Source organism: Pipra filicauda, unplaced genomic scaffold (genome assembly GCF_003945595.2).
Source record: "Pipra filicauda isolate LSUMZ 115617 unplaced genomic scaffold, ASM394559v2 scaffold336_size1087642_pilon, whole genome shotgun sequence".
Taxonomy (NCBI): domain Eukaryota; kingdom Metazoa; phylum Chordata; class Aves; order Passeriformes; family Pipridae; genus Pipra; species Pipra filicauda.
This window is the reverse complement of record NW_024104461.1, coordinates 101253-118981: the sequence shown is the minus strand read 5'-3', so window position 1 is coordinate 118981 and position 17729 is coordinate 101253. Positions and strand designations below refer to the sequence as shown.

General features: G+C 64.6%; 2 protein-coding genes across 6 annotated transcripts; one reads left to right on the top strand and one right to left on the bottom strand.

The window, feature by feature from the left end:
- Positions 1-606: 606 nt before the first annotated feature.
- On the top strand, positions 607-6883 carry GRN (granulin precursor). 5 transcript variants are annotated; one of them, XM_027734065.2, is made up of 13 exons: positions 607-622; positions 1868-1971; positions 2047-2124; positions 2206-2290; positions 2370-2473; positions 2558-2705; positions 2804-2910; positions 3626-3740; positions 3820-3917; positions 4656-4898; positions 5715-5957; positions 6331-6624; positions 6701-6883. In XM_027734065.2, the coding sequence occupies exons 2-13, from the start codon at positions 1882-1884 to the stop codon at positions 6821-6823; spliced, it is 1728 nt and encodes a 575-aa protein (XP_027589866.1). In that variant the 5' UTR covers positions 607-622; positions 1868-1881; the 3' UTR covers positions 6824-6883. The 5 variants fall into 5 exon arrangements, with proteins under 5 accessions (XP_027589866.1, XP_027589865.1, XP_027589864.1 ...); XM_027734064.2 differs by lacking the exon at positions 607-622 and adding an exon at positions 643-653; XM_027734063.2 differs by lacking the exon at positions 607-622 and adding an exon at positions 667-741.
- Positions 6884-6930: 47 nt separating this feature from the next.
- On the bottom strand, positions 6931-17485 carry FAM171A2 (family with sequence similarity 171 member A2). The gene is made up of 9 exons (XM_027734083.2): positions 17362-17485; positions 13907-14134; positions 12317-12409; positions 12075-12233; positions 10543-10719; positions 10308-10424; positions 9746-9872; positions 7691-8971; positions 6931-7228 (listed from the first exon to the last, which is right to left on the bottom strand). Exons 1-9 carry the CDS (start codon positions 17468-17470, stop codon positions 7174-7176), a joined length of 2346 nt encoding a protein of 781 aa, XP_027589884.2. The 5' UTR covers positions 17471-17485; the 3' UTR covers positions 6931-7173.
- Positions 17486-17729: the final 244 nt, after the last annotated feature.

The following is a 17729-nucleotide window of genomic DNA, read 5'->3' as shown; positions in this document are numbered from 1 at the left end:
AGGGGCCCCGGGCAGAGGGGTCTGTGTCCCGAGCAGGGTGGGGTCTGTGCCCCAGACAGGGGTTCCCGGCACCGGGCAGGGGGGGCCGGTCTCAGGGGGCTCAGGGCCGCGGGCAGAGGAGTCTGTGCCCCTTCACAGAGGGGTCCCTGCCCCAGACAGGGGGGCCGGTTCGGGGGGCTCAGCACAACGGGCAGAGGGGTTTGTGCCCCAGGAGGGGGAGGTCTGGGCTCGGGGGGCTCGGGACCGCGGGCAGAGGGGTCTGTGCTGCGGAGAGGGGTCCCGGTTCGGGGGGCTCAGCACCGCGGGCAGAGGGGCCTGTGTGCTCGCACAGAGGGTCTGTGCCCCGCACAGGGTCGGTCTCGGCGGTCCAGCCCCCACCCCCGGGCTGGGGCCGCCCCAACTCATCGCACGAAATGCCCGGGCGGGAGGGGGGGGCTGCGGTCACGTGATCGCGGCGTCACGTGACAGGGGCGAGGGTCAGCGTGAGGAGGCCGCTCTGCCCCGCCCCCTCACTCGAGTTGACCAATGGAAGCGGGGCGGACGGGTACGGTGGCCAATGAGGGGTGAGGGGCGGGGCTTTCTGCCAGCGGGGGGTGGGGCTTGCGGCCGGGACCGGGAGCGGGTACGGGCGGGGGGACTGGGAGCGCTGGGAGGTACTGGGGGGCACTGGGAGGTGCTGGGAGCAGTGGGAGGAACTGGAGGTCTCGGGGGACACTGAGAGGCACTGGGAGGAACTGGGAGGTACTGGGGCGGCACTGGGGGTCGCGGGGGCACTGGGAGGTGCTGGGAGAACTGGAAGGAGCTGGGATCGCTGGGATGTACTGGGAGGAACTGGGATCAGCGAGAGGCACTGGGGGTCAGGGGGGCAGCTGGGAGGCACTGGGAGTCTCGGGGGGCACTGGGAGTCTCGGGGGGCACTGGGAGGAACTGGGAGCACCCAGAGGTACTGGGAGTCACGGAGTCAGTGGGGAGGCGCTGGGAGGCACTGAAAGGTACTGCGAGGAACTGGGAGTCACGGGAGCCACTGGGAGGTGCCGGGATCCCTGGGAGGTTCTGGGGATACTGGGAGGTTCCTAAGAGTCACGGGGGCCACTGAGAGGTACTGGCGGTGCTGGGAACGTTGGGAGCCGCTGGAAGTCACGGGAGACTGGGATTCCCCGGGAGTGATGCGGGGGAGGGGAGCGCTGGGAGTCCTGGGGGAGCGCTGGGAGGTACTGGGAGCACTGGAAGTCCCTTGGGGCACTGGGAGTCACGGGGTGCTCTGGGAGTCATGGGGGGGGCACTGGGAGTCAGGGGGGGGCACTGGGAGCACTGGTCCGGTGCAGTGGGGGGGGGTGGGGACAGCCCAGCCCTGCCCTGGGGGGGTCCAGCGGTGGGGGGAGGGTCGTGCAGTGACACCCAGGGGCCCCCCCTGAGTGGGAGGCATCACCCCTCCGCCGTGGGGCTCAGGCATCCCCCCGTGACACACCTTGGGGGGGGGAAGGGGTGTGACCGCGCGGGGAAAGGGAAGTGAAAGTGATTGTGGAAGTGGGAAGGGGGGGTGGAGCAGCGGGGGGGCCCATCCTGCACCGCAGGGAGATGTTATCGGGGTGCTGCCGCCGCGGTTGGGGTGCCAGACACCGCAGTGCCCCCCCCGCTGGCTGTGGGGGCCCCCCAGCACCCCGAGGTGCTCCCCCAGCACCCCGAGGTGCTCCCCCAGCACCCCGAGGTGTCCCCCGGGGTGGGGGGCTCTGGGTGAGGTGGCAGGGCTGAGGCTTTCCTGACACGTGGCTGAAAGAAGAAACGAGAGTTTGGGGGGCAGAGCCACCCCCCCTTCCCTGCTCGGTGAGAGGGGAAACTGAGTCCAGGAGGGGGGGGGGTCCCACAGGTGCCCCCGGAGCCATGAGGACCCTCGTGCTGCTGTGGGTGGCCCTGGCCGGAGCGGGGGCCCAGCTGCCATGTCCTGAGGGGGGGCCATGCCCCGTCACCCCGGTGAGTGTGCAGGGTTTGGGGGGAGGCACAGGGGGGTCCCCAGCAGGGGATAACCCCCCCGTGCCCCCTCCCCAGGCCCTGCCTGCCCGCAGCGCAGTGGGATGCCAGGATGGCTCATCCTGCCCTGCCAGCACCAGCTGCTCCCTGCCCGAGGTGAGACCCCCCCTACCAGTGCCTATTTTCCCCTCTCCCTGACATTTTTGGGGATTCCCTGACCCCCTTGTGTCCCCCCAGAGTGTCCCCTGTGCAGGGGGCCAGCGCTGCTGTCCCCGAGGGTCCCACTGCGGCGCTGACGGGGAGTCCTGCATCCCAGACCCAGGTATGGGGGGGCCACGGGGGGATGGGGGGCCACAGGAGGGGACAGGAGGGATGTGGGGTTCCTCACCGTGTCCCTGCAGCCCCCCGTGCTGTGCCCTGTCCCGACGGAACGTCCGAGTGTCCCGATGACGCCACGTGCTGTGTGACGGCCAGCGGCGCCTGGGGGTGCTGCCCTATGCCCCAGGTACGGCTGGGGGGGGACATGGGGACACTTTGGGGGAGGACACGGTGAGGCCATCGCCGTGACGAGTGTCCCTGGTGCCCGCAGGCCTCGTGCTGTGCCGACAAGGTGCACTGCTGTCCCCACGCCACCACCTGTGACCTGGCCCGCGGGCGCTGCCTGTCCCCCGGCGGTGACAGGGACGTCCCCCTGAGCACGGCCTTCCCCGCCTGGAAGCGCCAGCCCCCCGCCCCAGGTAAGGGGTGTCCCCCTCTCTGGGTGCCCCCGCTGTCCCCGTGGAGGGTACACAGGGGTGGGGATGGGGTTTGGTGACACGGTGTGCCCCCCCTGCAGTGGAGCTGCGCCAGGTGCTGTGTCCCGGCGGCCGCTCGGCGTGTCCCGACGGAGCGACCTGCTGCCAGCTGTCCCCATCCGAGTATGGCTGCTGTCCCCTGCAGAACGTGAGTGCTGGCACCGCCCTGGGCTCTACCCCATGATGGGCAGCCTGTGCCAAACCTCCTGTGCCGGGTACCCCAAACCAGGCACCCCTCACTGGGCACCCCAAAACAAGCCCCCCGTGCCAGGCACCCCAATTCTGAGCACACTCAGCTTAGCACCCCAAACCAGGCAGTCTGGGCTGGGCACTCCACGCTGGGCAGCCTGTGCCAAACACCCCATGCCAGGCACCCTAAAATAAGGACCCCTCACCAGGCAGCCTGTGCCTGGCACTCCAAACCAGGCACCCCAAACCAGGTACCCGACACCCACCAGTCACCCCATCCCAGGCCAAGCAAGTATCCCATGCCAGATACCCTAATTCCAGGCACCCCACTCTGATCACCCCGTGCCCAGCACCCTGTACTGGCCCTCCCATGCCAGCTGCCCACATCGGGCACCCTGTGCTGTCAGCCCATACTGAGCACCCCATGTTGGGCACCCTGTTCTGAGCACCCCGTGCCATGTCCCCCATACCTGGCACCCTGTGCTGAGCACCCCACACCAGCCACCCCATGCTGAGCACCCCAGACTGGGCACATGTATTGGGCACCCCACTCCAGGCACCTCGTGCCACGTCCCCCATATTGGGCACCCTCTGTGCCATACCCCCCATGCCATGCACCCCCCAGCAGCCCCCCTGTCCCCAGTGTCCCTGTCACCCCTGTTCTCTCCCCCCAGGCCGTGTGCTGCAGTGACAGGCAGCACTGCTGTCCCCAGGGCACCACCTGTGACCTGACCCGCTCCACCTGCACCTCCCTGGGGGGCTCCACGTCCCTGGCAGCGCTGCCCTCAGGTGAGACACCCCCCTCCCGAGGGCACCCTGTGCTGTCCTGGGGAGGGGACACCGGCTCTGAGTGTGCCCCTGTCCCCAGCTGGTGAGGTCAAGTGTGACGAGGAGACGAGCTGCCCCGACGGGAACACGTGCTGCAGGCTCAGCTCGGGGGCCTGGGGGTGCTGCCCCCTCGAGCAGGTACAGAGGGTGGGGTTCTCCTGTGCCCCCCGGGACAGGCAGATGTCCCCCGTCCCCTGGGTAGGATGAGGAGAGATGTCCCCTGTTCCCCTTGGAGGGACAAGGGTGGGGGGTCCCCTGTGCCCCCTGGGACAGGCAGATCCTGTCCCCAGGGTGGGATGAGGGCAGATGCCCCCTGTACCTTGGGTGGGATGAGGGCAGATGCCCCCTGTACCTTGGGTGGGATGAGGGCAGATGCCCCCTGTCCTCCTGGAAGGGACAAGGGTGGGAATCCCTTCTACACCCCCCAGGACAAGGTTAGATGTCCCCTGTTTCCCCTGGAGGGACAAGGTGGGGTCCCCTGCACCCCCTGGGTAAAGCAGATGTCCCCTGTCCCCTGGGTGGGATGAGGGCAGACGTCCCCTGGAAGGACACAGAGGGCTCCCATCACCAGTGTCCCAAGGGGGTGGTGGTGACACCAGTCCCTTTGACACCCCCCAGTCAGACCCCCTGTGCTAACTGGGGCCAGTTTGGGGCTCCAGGGGCAGGAGGTGACAAAGGGACATGAACCCCCGGGATGTTCAGGGACCTTCCCGTGTCCCGCTGAGGGGGAGGGGGCTCAGGACTGTGACAGAGTCCCCCATAGCTGGGTCAGGAGGGGACTGGGGACAGCAGGAACAGACAGGAGGGGGCACATTTGTCCCCTGGGGATCCATGGGGGGGTCCCCTGTGCTCATGCCCCCCCTTTTTGCCCCCCAGGCCGTCTGCTGCCCCGACCACGTGCACTGCTGCCCCCAGGGCTACACCTGTGACCCCGAGGGGGGCAGCTGCCTGCAGGGGGGGGGCACCCGCCTGCCCTGGGTGAGGAAGACCCCGGCGCTGCCCCGGGGGGCACAGGTGACATCGGGGAACGTCAAGTGTGACGAGGAGACGAGCTGCCCCGACGGGAGCACGTGCTGCCAGCTCAGCCTGGGCACCTGGGGCTGCTGCCCCCTCGAGAAGGTCGGGGGGGCTCTTCCCACCCCCCCATGTGGGGACAGGGACACGTTGGGGTCCCCAGCAGGGTGGGGGGCCGGGGTGGTGTGCCCAGGGGGGTGGGGGGCCCTGAGCTGTGCAGAGATCCCAAAGATGACCTTGGAGGGGGGGACGTGGCTCGCGGGACCCCGAGGGGCTGGAGCACCTGGATGGGGGACATGGGAACATTGAGCAGGACACGGCCACTTCCTGTCCCCTCCCACAGATCCACCTCTACCCCGTGGGGTGGAGTGGGGCTCCCCTGTGCCCTGGTGGGACAAAGGCCAATGTTTCCTGTCCCCGCTGAGAGGGACAAGGCCAGATGTCCCTTTGGTCCTTGAAGGATGAGGGCAGATGTCCCCTGTCCCCTGGGTGGGGTGAGGACAGATGTCCACTGTCCCCCAGGAGTGATAGGAGTCTCCCACCCCCAACATCCCACAGGAAGGAGGTGAAAGTGGGCCCCTTTGCTGGCCCTCCCCAGTCAGACCCTCTGTGCTAACTGGGGCCAGTTTGGGGCTCCAGTGGCAGGAGGGGATCCAGGGACACAGAGCCACCAGGATGCTCAGGGACACAAGGGTGCTCAGGGACCTCCATGTGTCCCATGGAGAGGGACAAGCATCACGAGGGGGGCCCCATATCTGCCCCCCCCTCAAAGTGAGGATGAAGCCAGGCTGGTTCAGGGGGAACTGGGGACAGCAGGAACAAACAGGAGAGGGCACATTTGTCCCCAGGGGTCCCCGGCATGAAGCTGGGGGGTGCCTGGGGGGGCTCCCCTGTGCTCAACATCCCCTTTTCGCCCCCCAGGCCGTCTGCTGCCCCGACCACGTGCACTGCTGCCCCCAGGGCTACACCTGCGACCCCGAGGGGGGCAGCTGCCTGCAGGGGGGGGGCACCCGCCTGCCCTGGGTGAGGAAGACCCCGGCACTGCCCCGGGGGGCACAGGTGACATCGGGGAACGTCAAGTGTGACGAGGAGACGAGCTGCCCCGACGGGAGCACGTGCTGCCAGCTCAGCCTGGGCACCTGGGGCTGCTGCCCCCTCGAGCAGGTCCGGGGGGCGTCCCTGGAGTGTGGGGGTCCCGGGGGTGAGGTGGGGGTCCCGGGGCACGAGGTGCTGGGGATGGAATGGGGGGGTTTAGACAGAGCATGACTTTGGGGCCAAGCAGGGCTGGGAGGAGCAGTGAATCCCACACTTTGTCACTGCACCCTCCTGCACGGAGGCTCTTTGGGCACCTTGGGGACAGGGTTTGGCACAATCCTGGGGCTCTGCTGGTACAGTGGGACACACGGAGTGGGGGGGTGAGGATGGCACCCAGATGCCCAACTGCCTGGGTACCCAGACACCTGGATCCCCCAGACACCTGTGTCCCCTGGACACCTGTGTCCCCCACTGCTCCCAGCCTGTCCTGTGTCCCCCCCAGGCCGTCTGCTGTGGGGACCACAAGCACTGCTGCCCCCGGGGCTACACCTGCAACGTGGCCACCGAGAGCTGCGAGAAGCTGCTGGCGCCCACCCCGCTGCTTCCAGCACCTGCAGACCCCCGTGGGGCACCCTCCCCCCTGCGCTGGGCACCCCCCGTGCCCCCCGCCCCGCTGCGAGCCACCAGCACCCACCCAGGTGCCCCCGTGCCCTGCGGTGCCACCAGCTCCTGCTGCGGCGGGCAGCGGTGCTGCCGGGCCCAGGGGGGCTCCTGGGGGTGCTGCCCCTTCGCCCAGGTTAGTGGGGGGACACCAGGGTGGGGGTCTGGGTGGCATCACCCCCCTCCCCTCCTCACCCCGTTTGTCTCCACAGGGCTCCTGCTGCTCCGACGGCCGCCACTGCTGCCCCGCGGGGTCCCGCTGCACGGGGGGGGGCTGGGGGTGCAGCCCCCAGCGCTCGGACCTGCCCTCCCCCCCTGCCAGGGAGCTGCTCTGATGGACCCCCCCCCACGCCGAGTGCCTCCACCCCAATAAACGGTTTCTAGGAGGAACCCCACTCCTGGTGCTGGTGTGGGGGCGGAAACGGAGGCAGGAGGCAGAGGCTGGGGGGGATTTTGTGTGTTTAATATATTAATGCCTCTAAGGAGCAGGCAGGACGTGCAGGCAGGCGCAGGCAGCAGCTCCCTGCCCAGCCTGGCACCTGGGGGGGTCCCCATGTCCCCCCACACTGCCAGCCCGGCCCCCACTGGCCCTTCTTCATCCTCACCACGTAGAAAACGTTTAGAAACACAATTAAAATCCAAAGGGGGATGAGGTGGGGGGCAGGGACAGGGACCCCCCAGGCTCCTACGGCAGCTTGGAGGCACCACTGGCTCGGGGGGCAGTGCCAGCCCCCCCTGTCCTGCAGGGACACAAACAGGGACATGGCTCAGGACTGGGGGGGGGGGGCACATGGAATATGCAAATCCCACCCCCCAAATGACAGGTGGTGTCATGGGGAGGACACAGAGGGGACAGGGCAGGGGTCCCAAGCAGATGTGGACAGAGGTGGCCTGGTGGTGATCCCTGTGCCCCCTCCCCTGGCTGGAGAGTGGGTGGGGGTGGGACAGGGACAGGGTCAGGGAGGGGTGGTGGCAGAAAGGGACAGTGGTGGCAGGGTGATGTGATGGTGGTTGAAGGGGGTTGTGATGGGGTGGGACAGGATGGTGGTGGGCTGGGATGGGATAAAGATGGGGATGGGATGGGATGGCAGTGGGACGGGACAGTGACGGGAGAGGACACTGGTGATGGGATGGGTGACAGCAGCAGAGTACCCGCCATCCCAGCACCCCCTCCGGGACTTGCCCCCCCTCCCCACACTCACTTGACGTTGAAGACCATCAGGGGTCGCTCCTCCCGCTTCTGCCAGGGGCTCTTGCGGTCGCCGCCCTCGTCCCCCCCATCGCCCGCCTCCGTCAGCGCCTCCTCCTCGGGGCTGGTCAGGGAATCTCGGGGGGCTTCGCTGGCGCTGCTGCGCCCGCTGCCCCCTCCCCGCCGCCCCCCGCTCCCCGCTTCCAGCAAGGGGGCCAGCGAGCTGTCCTCGGGGGAGGGGGCGGGCAGGGGGGGCCGGGGCCCCCCGTCCTCTCCCCCGGCTGCGGCGGCCCGGGGGAGGCGGGCGGGGGGCGCGGGGCCGGGCCCCCTCTCGCTGCCCTGCAGGTCGATGTAGGAATGCCGGACCTGGGAGGAACGCCCGTCCAGGGACACGAACCAGGCTCGGGGAGGGGGGGGACCCCCCAGTTCCAGGAGCTGCTGCCCCGCCAGCGCCTGCAGCTCCCCGTTGAGCTGGGCCACCGCCGACCCGTCCAGCAGCACCGGGATGGCCACCGAGCCGCTCACCGGTTGGGGGGCACGGGCACTCCCCCAGTTTTCCCCTTCCTCAAAGGGCTGCCCGGAGGACGGGGGGGCCGGGGGGGCGGCCGTGGCTGCCGAGGAGCTGGACCCCCCATCGGATTCGGGGGGTCCCTCCGGCTCACCGGGCGCCAGGCGCATGTACCGGGCGGGGATGAGCAGGGTGGGCATCACCCCCCGGTAAACATCCTCGGGACCCCCGCCCCGGTCCAGGGGCCCGCAGAGCAGGAGGGGGCCGGGGGGCGCCAGCGAGGGCGGGCGGGGGGGCGGCTCAGGCAGCGGGTGCTCGGTGGGCTGCCCCCCGTAGCGGGAGAACCCCGAGGGCGAGGGGGGCCGCGGGGGGAAGGCGGGGGTGCCCCGGGGGTGCTGCTCCTCGGGGGGCTGCAGCCCGTCCACCGAGCGGGCGGCCCTGAGGCCGAAGGCATCTCCGGGGCGCCCATAGTCCTCCGTGGCGGGGGGCTGGCGGCGGCGGGGGGCCAGGGTGGCCGCGGGGGTCCCCCGGGGGCCGGCGCGGAGCGGGGCGGGGGCCGGCGGCTGGAAGAAGTCCGGGCGGGCCGGGGTCAGCTCGCGGGTCGGGGGGGGCAGGCTGGGGGTGGGCAGGTCGGTGTCCCCCCCCGAGGAGGCGGTCTCCAGGTGGCTGCCCCCGCACAGAAGGTCCAGCTGGGACACGGATGTCGCCTGGTCCCGGCGCGCCCCGTCCAGCGGCCCCGGCAGCGGCAGCTTGCGGTGCTGAGCACGGGGCTTCAGGCACCGCCGCCTGCGGGGGGGCAGATTTAGGGGGGCACCCGTGGGTGCGGGGGTCCCCCACTACTCCCCCCTCGCTTCCCTCGTCTGCTGGAGGGAGCTGGAGGAGGGGGTGCTGGGGAGTGGTGTCTCCCAAATCCAGCTCTAGGGCACTCCGAGTGCTGGAGAGTGTGGTGTACCCCTTCCCAAATCATCTCTAGGGCACCATGGGGTACTGGGGAGTGCTGTGTGTCCCCCAAATCCGGCTAAAGGGCACCCAGAGGTGTTGGGGATGGTTGTCCCCCCTCCCAATCCTGTTCTAGGGCACCCAGGGGTGTTGGGGTTTGGTGTCCCCCACTCCCAATCCAGCTAGAGGGTATCCAGGGGTGCTGAGGATTGGTGTCCCTCCTCCCAGTCCAGTTCTAGGGCACCCAGAAGTGTTGGGGATTGGTGTCCACCTTCCCAATCCAGCTCTAGGGCACCCAGGAGTGCCAAGAGGGCAGTTCCCCTCCACAAATCCAGTTAGAGGGGACCTGAGGGGTGCCACAGGGTGGTGCCCCCTCCCCATAGCCAGCTATAGGACACCAATGGGTGCTGGGAGGTCGTGCCCCCCGTTCCCAAGGGCAGTGGGGTGGTGCCCCCTCCTCATAACCAGCCATAGGGATGCCAGAGAATGCTCTCCCCAGCTATAGGGCACCCAGGGGTTACAGTGGGTGCTGACCCCCCATTCCCACATGGAATGTCGGGCGGGGGGGAGGCAGAGGGGTGTTCTGTTCCCACCCCCCACCAGGGTCAGGGGGGTGCTGACCTGCAGTAGTAGATGAGGAGGCAGAGGAGGATGAGGACGAGGAGGGCCAGGGCACCCAGGATGGTGAGCAGGAAGATGGTGTGGTAGGTGGTGATGTCCGTCACACCCGCCGCCATCGCCACCAGCCCTGGGGACAGCGGGGTCAGAGGGGCAACAACCCCCTCAGGGGCACCCCAGGGGGCTGCCACTGCCCCCCTGGACAGCCCTGGGGAAAGTGGGGTCGGAGGGGGAGCCCCCATCCCACCAAGAGCACCCTGGGGTGGTGCCACTCCCCACAGGAACAGGCTCAGGGGGAGAAGCCCCCCACCAGAAACCCCAGGACGTTGTGACCTCCCCCCAGCCTCAGACAGCCCTGGGACAGGGGGGTTAGAGGGGAACCCCCTTCCCCAGAGCACCTCAGGGTGACGCCAGGCCCCCAGACAGCCCTGGGGACAGTGGGGTCAGAGGGGAACCCCACCCCACTCAGAGACAGTCTGTCCCCAGGGCCAGGAGGAGCCAGGTTGGTGGCACCCACAGGTTGGTGGCACCCACAGGTTGGTGGCACCCACCGGTGTCACCTCACCTGTGCTGGGGGAGGGCAGAGCCGCTGCCCAGTATCCCAACTGGGAGGAGATGAATGTCCAGTACAGCTGCCGGCCTTCCTTGCGGATCAGCCCCGTCCCGTTCCGGACCCACAGCCCTGCAGGGACACCCACACCGGGCTGAGAACCCCCCAAACTCATCACACCCCCCACCACCACCCGTGTCACCCCTCTGCCACCCCCCTGCCCCCAGAAACCCCCAAACCCAGCACTCACCGCTCTTGGGGTCAAACCTCCAGGCCGGGACACTGGTGGCCACCACGGCGGCGGCCTCGGGGGCCAAGGGGACGGACAGATGGACGGGGCCGGCCAGCGGCACCTCGGTGCCGTTCCCGGTGAAGAGGTGCACGCTGAGAGCCGCCACCGGCGCCAGCTCCAGCCACGTGCCATTGGCTGCGGGGACAGCGAGGGGACATCCAGAGGGGGGGATGCCAATGGGGCCACAGTGTCCCAGGTGCAAAAATAAAACAATAAAACACAATAAATCAAAATAAATAAAAAATAAAGTAAAAAAATAAAATAAAAATATAAAATAATATATAATCAAAATAAATAAAAAATAAAGTAAAAAAATAAAATAAAAATATAAAATAACATAATCAAAATAAATAAAAAAATAAAGTAAAAAATAAAATAAAAATATAAAATAACATATAATCAAAAATAAATAAAAAATAAAGTAAAAAATAAAATAAGAATATAAAATAACATATAATAAAAATAAATAAATAAAATATAACAAATAAAATAAAAATTTAAAAATAAAATTATTAAAAATATCATTAAATAAAAATAATTTTTAGAAGAAAAATTAAAAGTAAAATAAAAAAACCAAAAGTGAAATAAAATAAAAATAAAATGAAAATTAAAAAATAAAAATAAAATTAAATAAATGAAAATAAAAATAAGTAAAAAATAACATAAGAAATAAACCCAAAATAAAATAAAAAATAAAAAATGAAAATGAAATTTAAAAAAATCATTAAATAAAAATAATTTTTAAAAGAAAAATTAAAAGTAAAATAAAAAAACAAAAGTGAAATAAAATAAAAATAAAATGGAAATTAAAAAATAAAATTAAATAAATGAAAATAAAAATAAGTAAAAAATCAAGTAAAAAATAAACCCAAAAATAAAATAAAAATTAAAAAATGAAAATGAAATTTAAAAAATATCATTAAATAAAAATAGTTTTTAAAAGAAAAATTTAAAATAAAATAAAAATTAAAAAATGAAAATGAAATTTAAAAAATATTAAATAAAAATAATTTTTAAAATAAAAATTTAAAATAAAATAAAAAATAAAAATAAAAATGAAAAATAAATTAAAAAAAATTAAAATTAAATAAAACTAAACATAAAAGTAAAAATAAAATAAAATTTAAAAAATTAAAAATTTAAAATTTAAAAAATAAATTAAAACTAAAAATAAAAAATAAAATAAAAAGTAAACATAAACATAAACATAACAATAAAAATAAAATAAAAATAAAATAAAAATCAAAATAGAATAAATTTTAAAATTTTAAAATAAAAAATAAAATAAACATAGAAATAAAATAAAAAGAAAAATAAAACCACAATAGAATAAATAAAAAAATTTTAAAAAGAAAAATAAAAATACCATAAAAAACCCCATACAGATAAAAGAAAAAGAAAAATAGAAATAAAACCAAAATAAAATAAATAAAACAAAATAAAAAAATTAAAAAGAAAAAATAAAAAAGTAAAAGAAAAAGCAAATATACCGATGCCGTCCTGCTCTGCGCCGAGGAAGGCGGGGAAGGCGCGGGCCAGGCTGGGGCCGGAGGCGGTGGTGAGGGACGCGGCGAGCTGGCTGTAGGTGGAGCTGCGGGGCAGGCGGGCTGCCCGCCGAGGGAACTGCGCCCACGGCTGCCCACGGCCACCTGCGGGGCACGGCGGGGGTGGCAGCACCTGGGGGAGCCGGCGGTGCCACCCTCTGCCACCCCCGTCCCTTCCCCCGGCTCACCTGGGGATCCCAGGAGGATCTGCACCAGGTCCTCGTAGAGGATGAGGGTGGCAGGGCGCTCCGGGAGCAGGTACAGGCTGATGGAGGCGTACACTGCGAGGGGGGCAGGGGGAGGGGTGAGGGGGGACCCCAAATACAGACACGCACACACAGACCCCTCAGGGCAAGGGGATGGGGGGAACTGAGGGGGGAATGGGGGTGGTGGGTTCCTCAGAGAGGGTGGGGAAGGGGGGCCAGGGCAGCAAGAGGTGAGGGGCATGTTGGCACAGGGACAGGGACAGGTGGTGGCAGGCAGTGGGCAGGGTGGGGGTACCCCCTGCATACCCCCATCCCTGTACCCCTCCAACCCTCCACCCCCATCCCTGCACCCCCATCCCTGCACCCCTCCATCCCCACGCCAATGCAGCCACATCCCTGCAGCCCATCCCTGTATCCCCATCCCCAACCCCATCCCTGCACACCCCATCCCTGCATCCCCACCCCCCTTGTCCACCCCCCATGTCCCACCCCCCTCCAAGGTGACCCCACTGATGCCACCCCCCCACCCTGGGGACAAGGGCTGGAGCTCATCCCAAGGGGGTCCTGCAACCCCCTAACCCTGGAAAGGGGGGACTTGGGGCCACCAGGACATGGTTGTCTCCTCCCAAAGGGGCCAGACCCCCCAAAAACCCTTGTGTAAAAGACTCCCAACCCAAAGGCTCTTTGGAGTCCCCCATAAGGAAGGGACTGAGGCCTGAGTAAGGGACCGGGAATCCCCAGTAAGGGATTGGGATCCCAGAAAAGGATTGGGATCCCCACAAAGGGACTGGGGGTCCCCAGGAAGGAATTTGGGACTTAGGAAAGGACTGGGGTCCCCCCAGAGGGACTGAGGATCCTCAGGAAGGGGCAGAAGGCCCCCAGTAAGGGATCAAGGAACCCCAGTAAAAGACTGGAACCCCCCACCACCAGTAAGGGAGGAACATGAGACCCTGTTTGGGGCTCAAATCCCCCCATGAGGGATTGTGGTCCCCAGTAAGGGACCAGTTCTCCCAGTAAGGGATCAACAGAATCAGAAGAATCAGAATCAGGGTCCCCCTGACAAGGGCTCAGAACACCCCAGTAAGGAACTTTGAACCCCCTTAGGGGCTCAAAGCCCCCCAGGAAGGGACTGGGGACCCTCATACGGACTCAAAGCCCCCCAGTAAGGAATTTAAAATCCCAAGCGGACTTAAAGTCCCCCAGTAAGGGATTGTATCCCCCCCATCATGGCTCAGAGCCTCCCAGTAAGAGACTGGGGACCCTCACAGGCACCTGAAGTCCCCCAGTAAGGGATTGTGTCCCCCCAGTAAGGATCATTGAACCCCATATGGGAGTCAGAGCCCCCCAGTAAGGGACTGTGTCCCCCCAGTAAGGATCATTGAACCCCATATGGGAGTCAGAGCCCCCCAGTAAGGGACTGTGTCCCCCCATCAGAGCTCAAAGCTCCCCGCTAAGGGACCGGGGACCCTCGCGGGGACTTAAAGCCTCCCAGTATGGAATTTAACCCCCCAGTCAGACTCAGAGCCCCCCCAGCAAGGCCCCCCTGCCCGGGGGTGTCCCGTGGTGGCTCACGTGGCAGTTTGGTGACGCGCCAGGGCGCGGAGGCGGTGACGTATCCGCGGCGGGCGGCGGTGACGAGCAGCCAGGAGCCCAGGCGGTAGGGCACGGGCAGGACCCCCGTGCCCGTGTGGTCGGTGGTCCCGGCGGCCAGCGCGCTGCGGGCGCCGAACACGTCCAGCACGGCCTGGGCCAGCGGGGCCAGCGTCCCGCTCTCGTACACCTGCACCCGCAGCAGCACCTCTGGGGGCAAACGGGGTGGTTAAGGAGGACGTGGCAACCCCCCATGGTGGGACAACCAGGGGGGGACACGGCGATGGGGCCAGGGGTGTCCTGGTGGGTCGTGAGGCCTGTGCTGGTGGAGCGTGGGCACCATCCCAGGGAGTCCAGGGCCACCGTCCAGGGCCTCCATCCCAACGGCTTGGTGGGACCTCTCCCAGCGGGTCATGGCCACCACCCTGATGGGTCATGGCCACCATCTCAGCAAGTCATGGCCACCATCCCAGGGGGTCCTGGCCACCATCTCAGCAAGTCATGGCCACCATCCCAGGGGGTCCTGGCCACCATCCCAGGGGGTCCCAAGCCACCATCGCAGCAGGTGGTGGGACACATCCTGGCAGGTCATGGCCACCATCCCAATAGGTGGTGGGATCTGTCCGGGTGGGTCATAGGCACCACTCAGGGGGTTCTGGGCCTCCATCCCAATGGGTGCTGGGATGTGTCCTGATGGGTGATGGTCACCACCCTCATGGGGTCACAGGCCACCATCCCAGTAGATGGTGGGACACATCCTGGCAGGTCATGGCCTCCATCCCAACAGGTGGTGGGACCTGTCCTGGTGGATCATGGCAACAACCCTGGTGGGATACGGGCACCATCCCAGCAGATGGTGGCACATATCCTGGTGGATCATGGCCACCAGCCCAGGGGGTCAGAGGCCACCAGCCCAGGAGGTCACGGGCCACCATCACAACAGGTGCTGGGACACATCCTGGTGGTTCATGGCCACCGTCCCAGTGGGTCATGGCCAGAATTCCAACAGGTGGTAGGACCTGTACTGATGGGTCATGGTCAACATCCCAGCAGGTGGTGGCCAGCATGTCAGCAAAATGGTGGGCCCCATCCTGATGGGTCATGACCACCACCCCAGCAAATCTCGGGCACCATCCCAACAGGTGTTGGGACCTGTCCCAGTGGGTCATGGCCACCACCCTGGTGGTCCATGGTCACTATCCTGGCAGATGGTGGGACCCACCCTGATGGGGACCATCCCAGAAGGCCATGGGCACCATCCTGGTGAGTCATGGCCACCAACCTGATGGGCCATGGCCACCATCCCAGCAGGTGGTAGGACCCATCTCAGTGACCATCATCCCAACAGGTCACAGCCACCCCCCAGCTGGGTCACAGGTGCCCCCCAGCAGGCAACAGACACTGTCCTGGGGGATGTGGGCACCACCCCTGTGCCCCTTTCTGTGCCCACCCTGCTCCCCCTTGAAGGGGACTCATGGCCCCAGGGAGCCATGCCCATCTGAGTGGGTGCACTCAGTCACATCCCACCCCCCCAGGGAGGGCCACCCCCCAGGGTGCCACTCACACGTGTCACAAGTTCGGGGGGTCTCGACCCCAGCGGGCCCCACCAGCAGCACAGGGGGTGCTCCCCCACCCCGATCCCCGCTGCAGGGCAGGGGTGGGCCCGGCTCAAGGGGGGGTGTACCCTAAACCCTGGTGTGCCCCCGGCCCCCCCGAGCCGGCGCCGCTCCCGCGCATGATCCGCAGCCTTTGGCAGCGGTCCCGGCTCCGGCGCCGTCACCCAGGCAACGACCTCCTTCATCCCGCGCCCCGGGGCTCCCGGCCCCCCCCGCCTGTCTCCCCGCAGCCCCTGCCCCCCAAAGCCCCCCACCACCACCCAGCCCACCCCCGCCCCCGCCCACATATGGCCCAGATGTGGCGATGGGCGAGGGGGAGAATTCGCGGCAGCTGCTTTAGTGATGCACCGGGGGGGGTCAGGGATGGGGGTCCCGCATAGCAGGGACAGCCGGCACCCAGGGGCAGGAATGTCCCCGCGGCCACAGCCGGCCACCCGCAGCTGCCGGGGGACAGCTGACACCGACAGCCACAGAGCTGTCCTCCGGAGAGGGGGGGGGTACGTGGTGCCACCCCCAGCGCGGGGGTACAACCGTGGCTGCCCCCTTCCCCACTGCCTGTCCCTCCACTTTCTCCAAGGGGTCCCCGGAGGCTGGCACGGCCACCACGGGGTACACTGCCCCCCCCGCTGGCTCCCCAGTGCCTCCCAGTCTGACCCCACGGTCCCACGAAGGATGGGCGGGGGTGCCAGGCCCCGGGGTGGCAGTGGGGAGCCCCGTCACCGCTGTCACCCCGCGGGGACAGGGACGGGCAGGGGTGATGCCAGTGGGGAGCTGAGCCAGCACAGACAGGACTCCCCGGACACGTCTCACCTTGGCACAGGGGCACTGCCAGGAGGGTTTGGGATGGGGGTGAGGGATCACAGGGAGCCGCAGGGATCCCACAGTGGCGCTGCACCCCAAGGCCCCCCCTGCCTGCCCAATGCACCCCCCACCATCCTGCACCCCCGGGCGCTACTCAAGACCCCCACCCACCCTCCTGCACCCCCAAGCTCTGCCCATCATCCCCACCCAACTTCCTTCACCCCCCTGGTTTGTGACCCCCACCCACCATCGCACACCCTTGGCACTGCCCAGGACCAGCCCCCCACTATCCTGTACACCAAGGCGTGGGACCACCCCCACCCCCTCAGCTCCCCCAGGCTCTGCCCATGACCCCCACCCACCCAGCCGCACCCCTTGGCACTGCCCAGGCCCCCCACCCACCCCCCACCCATCACCCTCTGCCCGCCAGTGGCCAGAACCGCCCGGGGAGGGGGAGACGGACAGACAGACGGGGGGGAGCAACAGAGGGGGTGCAGACGGACAGAAAGAGCCGGGGGCAGACGGAGGATGGGCAGGGGGGTGAATGGAAGGGATGGACGGGGGGCGCGGGCGCGGCGGGGTTGGGGCGGGCAGGGACGGGGGTGTCGGGACCGGGGAGTGCTGGGGTGGGAGTCGGGCGGAGGGTGGTGCTGGCGGGGTGTCGGTCGGGGGTTGATGTCGGGGCCAGGGGTTGCCGGGGGGAGGGATGTCGGTGCGGGGCTCGGTCAGGGGTGGGGGAGTCGGTGCGGGGATCGGTCAGGGGTGGGGGGGTCGGTGCGGGGATCGGTCGGGGGTGGTGCCGCGGGGGGAGTGGTCGGGTTGAAGGGATGCCGGGGGGATGTCGGCGCGGGGGGTCGGGCGGGGATGAGGGGGGTCGGGGCGGGGGTCTGTCTGGGGGATGATCGGGTTGAAGGGATGCCGGGGGGATGTCGGCGCGGGGGGTCGGGCGGGGAGGTCGGCGCGGGGGGGGGTGTTGCCGGCGGCTCCCCCCCTCGCCCCGCACACAAAGGCCGCTCTCACCGTGCGCTCCCGGCTCCGCCGCGCCCCGCGCCCGCCGCCCGCCCGCGGCCGCCAGCAGCAGCAGCACCGGCAGCGGCGGCAGCGGCGGCAGGAGGCGGCGGGGCCGCATGGTGGCTCCGCGCCGTTACCCCGCCATGCCCGGCCCGCCCGGCCCGTCCGCCCGCCCGCCGCGGGGACCGGGCTCCACCTGCCGGAGCCGCCGGGCACGGCCGCCCCGGTGCCCACCCCCGGACCGGCACCGCCCCGCCGCCGGGACCACCCACCCGGCACCGCCCCGAGACCCCCGGGCCCACCCCCGGCACCGCCCCGAGACCCCCCCAGACCCACCCCCGGTGCCGCCCCCGGCACCGCCCCGAGACGCGGGACCC

Excerpts from the sequence above, each read along its gene's own strand:
- GRN (XM_027734065.2), top strand. The coding sequence starts at position 1,882 with ATGAGGACCCTCGTGCTGCTGTGGGTGGCCCTGGCCGGAGCGGGGGCC. Across the intron at positions 2,291-2,369 it reads GTCCTGCATCCCAGACCCAG|CCCCCCGTGCTGTGCCCTGT; the intron begins GTATGGGGGGGC and ends GTGTCCCTGCAG. Across the intron at positions 2,706-2,803 it reads GCGCCAGCCCCCCGCCCCAG|TGGAGCTGCGCCAGGTGCTG; the intron begins GTAAGGGGTGTC and ends CCCCCCCTGCAG.
- FAM171A2 (XM_027734083.2), bottom strand. The coding sequence starts at position 17,470 with ATGCGGCCCCGCCGCCTCCTGCCGCCGCTGCCGCCGCTGCCGGTGCTG. Across the intron at positions 10,720-12,074 it reads CGCAGAGCAGGACGGCATCG|CCAATGGCACGTGGCTGGAG; the intron begins GTATATTTGCTT and ends CTGTCCCCGCAG. Across the intron at positions 7,229-7,690 it reads CTGATGGTCTTCAACGTCAA|GACAGGGGGGGCTGGCACTG; the intron begins GTGAGTGTGGGG and ends GTGTCCCTGCAG.